This window comes from Cebus imitator, unplaced genomic scaffold, assembly GCF_001604975.1.
Source record: "Cebus imitator isolate Cc_AM_T3 unplaced genomic scaffold, Cebus_imitator-1.0 Scaffold401, whole genome shotgun sequence".
NCBI classification, from domain to species: Eukaryota; Metazoa; Chordata; class Mammalia; order Primates; family Cebidae; genus Cebus; species Cebus imitator.
In genome coordinates this window covers 1,599,406-1,603,943 of record NW_016107716.1, presented here as the reverse complement: position 1 = coordinate 1,603,943, position 4,538 = coordinate 1,599,406, and the positions used below count along the sequence as shown (strand labels likewise).

Genomic DNA, 4,538 nt, shown 5'->3' with positions numbered 1-4,538 from the left:
GGGTTTCACCATGTTGACCAGGATGGTCTCGATCTCTTGACCTCGTGATCCACCCGCCTCGGCCTCCCAAAGTGCTAGGATTACAGGCTTGAGCCACCGCGCCCGGCCTCATATAAATATTATTATATGAAAAAGTAGTAAATCCTGTGAGCCTAATTAAATCTTTGATTATTCTAAAAGAATAGAGATAAAAAATTTTAATTTACATGTATATTTTTAAAAAGTGTTTAACTTGGATGAGTTTTCTAAATGCAGCGTTTGTTTGTTTTTTTACATTATGTATAGTTAGGATAAATAAACATCTAGCACCTTAACTGAAAAGTATTTCTATTGCAGTACAGAAGATTATGAAATCATACTCATATGTGCTTCTTTAAATCACAGAAGATTAAGAACTCTTTCAACATTCTGATTTAGTTTGGCATCCCTCATTAATGCTAAGTGCTCACTTGCTCTAAATATTATGTATAATAGGTGCAATGTAATTAAGTGTTATGAATATATACAATTCAATAGTTGAACATAACTCAAATCCACAAAGGAACCAAAGCACAAAGTGAAAAAGCTGTTGCTTCACTCACTGAAGGTGCCCTGTGGGTGCTCCATCTATAGCTCCTCAGCGTTCGGGTAAGTTTCCATACCTGCCAAAGGATGCCTGCTGCACATACGACACTGTGCTTTGCTCCTGACCCAGGCCAGGCTGGGAGTGCTGGAGAGTCATGTCCCAGAGCAGCACCCCCATCAATGAAGGACAGAAGTTGATGAATGAATATCCAGCACCCTCACCCCAGAGGGAAAATTCAGGGGTAGCTTCCCTCTGCCTCCCAAAGGTGACCCTACCTCATTTAACCTGTTCATTGGATTCACCCAGCACTGGTGCCTTCCTTTCTCTGGGTTACTTCCCTACTCCTCAACCAGTGTTTCCTGGGATCACTTCCCAAATCAACTACTTGCTCAGGGTCAGCTTCTATGGAGCCCAAAACTAAGACACAAAATAAGACAAGGGAGAGCAAGAGAGGAAGGTTCTAAGCCAATGGATTTGACTAAATTCAAAGTTCTAAACAAATAATTTTTATGTTCTCTTAATTAATATGATGGGCTTAATCTGCTCATTTTCTCCAGTTAAATTAATTAGACTTAGTTCATACAACTTAGAGCAAGTTTTAAAGACAACATGAAATTGATTACATGCTAATGTAAATGATATAAAAGGTATATACTATTTTCAATAATGTTATATCTAAAAAATCAATAAATATAGTTTTCCAGAAAATATTAGCTAGGACCCAGAATAAAACCCAATGGTCCTTAGGATTATACATTAAATGACAAAGTATAAGTAGGGGAATTTGTATTGGATGATAATTTAAATAAACTGTACATAGCAAATATACTAAAATTATCTTTATCCCTTTTCTACTATGGCATTAAGGTAATACAAAATAATAGAAAAATGTGCTCTTTAGCATTCCAAAATATGTCTAGAGCATATGTGGCTAAAAATATCTCAAAAATAGATATAAACCTGTACTTTTAGAATTTTGCAATGTCTAGTCAAACAAGCTGATTGTGATGAATGAAAAGAGATTTAGTAAAGGGGGAGTCAAGGAAGGAGAAGGAGGAGTGGAGGTGATTCCTGCTGCTGTACCTAGACAGACTCTTCCATTTGGGGCCAGGCGGAGTCCTGAGGATGGACACAGACACTGTGGCCCTTCTTCTGTGTCTTCACAGCCGTACTGACAGTTTGTCATGGCACATGTCCTAGAGTCTGAAAAAGTAGACAAGGATTAGCCTTTCTCTCTTAAGATGATAAAAAGAGCTTACTAAGAAACTATCACCAAATTCTGGGCAATTGAATGAAACACACTGCATGGCATTATAGGGCAAGTTTCATTGTCTGAGTCCCAAATGGAGAGCCAAAAGGAATCAGTAGGGGTAGCATCTTGGTGGTCCTGGGGCTGAATCCTACTCAGGGTCTGCTTTCTTGGCCACTGCACTGAATTTGACTGTCTTTAGGCAGGGCATGCACCCCACACCCCACAGACTGTATCACTTTCTCCACTTGTGTGTGTTCTAGCCTCTCTTTTATGTCACCTGGCTGGCCTCAATAGGTTGAAATGCAACTGCTGATGGAGATTACCAACCTGAGTAATCAGGGTAAAAGAATCTACCCTGGAGATCTCTCCATACATATCTAGCCTCAGTGAGAGTCACTTAAGTCATAAGACTTGGTCTTTTAGGTGACTGAGCTAAAACATGTGGCAGATATAGCCGATCAGCTATCTGAAAGCCATTCTGGACTCTTTTCTCTTGTCATTCCCAGCACTGAAGCTTTCCCCAGCTTTCCTTCAGCAAGGAGTGGCCATATGACCAAGTGTGGCCAAGGAGATATACAAATAAATCCACCAGAGGGAGTGGGGCTCCCGGAAAAGATATTAGTGCATGATAAAAAGAGACAGGCATGAAAGAGGCATTGGTTTATTGGCATCACTCATACCCACTTAGTTTTCTCTATTTTCCATGTGTGTGTGATGTCTGGAGCTGGGGCAGCCATATCGTAACTATGAGGCCACACACAGAGTAAAATCAATACTCTGAGGATGACAGAGACTGACTTCTTCTTGAGGTGTTCTCGAACTGCTTGCCTCCAGGTTTTTAAGTAAATGAGACAATCTACTTGGCTTTTTTTTTTTGTCACTTGTTGCTAAATATAACTTATCTCACAGAAATGCATTTCCACAGCAAGGGTCCAGTTTGTGTAGCTTAGAAAGGCAGGGGGACTAAGAAACTCATATGGTTCCAGTCCGGTGTCAGAACATGCCAATAATCCAGCTGTACAAAAGAGATCCATGGAGTCAAGTGGAATTCAATCAGCATCCAGGAGAGAGGTCTAGGGCTATCTTGACACTGAGCTATAAACAGGGAGGCACAGGTAACCCCTAGATATATAGAAAGAGACCCAATGTATTGTAACAAACACCTACCAATGATTATATTATTCCTTTATTCTTTCTTGTTTTCTCTTTAGTTGTCTTTTTTTAAAATTAATTTTCAAAATTAACCTAATTCTATCTTTCTATTTGAGGAAAGATATCTTTTTTGGCACTGACTGGGCTTTTGTGGAATGTTTCAGAAACATCCATTAGCATACATCTTTTTTGAAATTTTAAGTGATTACTATAAAAGCCTGGATAGCAGTTCCCTTTAGGGAGGGGTGGGAGGAAGAGGTTCTGGCTGAGTTCTATTTAGTGGTGGTTACAAATGTGCTTGCCTTATCAGAATTCATTGAACTAGGCATTTATTTCCTGTGAGTTTCTGTTCAATTTATAATAATAAAGATTTTTTTAAAAGACCCTTCCAGTGCCTGCTTTCGAATGATTGCTTGCTAACAGAAGATCTAAGTAACTGGTGGTGTTGGGACGCTTTGTCAAGGAGGAGCCTATGGAGCAGTGAGCCATGCACTAGGCAAGATTAATAATCTTGGGAAAACCCAGGATCGGCCGCGGATCCTGTGCAACTCTGCAACTATAGGAAGCTGGCTGAAGGCACAGGCTCCAGGTTTGTTGGGGGCTGTAAGGCAGAGGAAAGAAAGATGGAGAAAGAAAAGGGAAAAAGGGAAGGCAGGCAGGGAGGGTGGGTTTTCCTTTCAGTTGCAACATAAAACCTGAAAAGCCTTTCCTCTCAATAAATGAATGGGTATAGACTCTTACTCTCCCACAGGACATGGGTTTTTCTTTATCACAGAGGGGCTTTTCTTTTCAGGAATGTGAGTGAGTCAGAATGTATTTCCAACAACTGTCACTAATCTTTGGGAGTGGGGCAAGGGGCATGAGAAAGTTAGCTTGTGGGAAGAATTGTGGGAAGAACTGATGTTCCGAGAAGGAATTTAAATTTATCACCTCCCTAAAACAATCTGCCTATCTTGTTCAACATGCTTATTTTCACAAGGAAACTCAACAGGGCTCTGCTTATATATAGATGCAGATATAGATACATAATTTATTTTTCCCCTAGTTCGTCTTCTTATTTATAAAGTAAGCATCCAGGGTAGGCAAATCTCTAGAGCAGTAAAGCAGATCTGTAGTTCCCAGGGGCTGGAGGAGGGGTAGTGGGGAGTGACTGGGTCTGGTTTCCTTTTGGAGTGATGAAGATGTTCTGTAACTCAATAGGGGTGATGGTTGCACAATATTGTGAATGTAGTAAAAACCATGGAATCATACACTTGAAATTTGGATGAATTTCATATTATTTTACCATATATTTTTTTTGAGACAGTGTTTCGCTCTGTCACCCAGGCTGAAATGCAGTGGTGCAATCTTGGCTCACTACAATCTCCAACTCCCGGGTTGAAGCAATTCTCATGCCTCAGACTTCTGAGTAGCTGAGATTACAGGTGCACTACCATGCCTGGCTAATTTTTTTTATTTTTAGTACTGACAGAGTTTCTCCATGTTGGCTAGGCTTGTCTTGAGCTCCTGACCTCAGGTGGTCCACCCACTTCAGCCTCCCAAAGTGCTGGGATTACAGGCATGAGCCAT

The 4,538-nt window shown here is 40.5% G+C and overlaps 1 protein-coding gene across 2 annotated transcripts in view; it reads right to left on the bottom strand.

Annotated features, from left to right (window-relative positions):
• EGFL6 (EGF like domain multiple 6) overlaps window positions 1-4,538 on the bottom strand; it is a 62,070-nt gene that overhangs the window by 25,016 nt on the left and 32,516 nt on the right. For both annotated transcript variants that reach the window (XM_017508818.2, XM_017508817.2), the window contains exon 5: window positions 1,649-1,768. In XM_017508818.2, coding sequence (XP_017364307.2) covers window positions 1,649-1,768 — 120 coding nt within the window. The remainder of the gene's footprint in view (window positions 1-1,648; window positions 1,769-4,538) is intronic.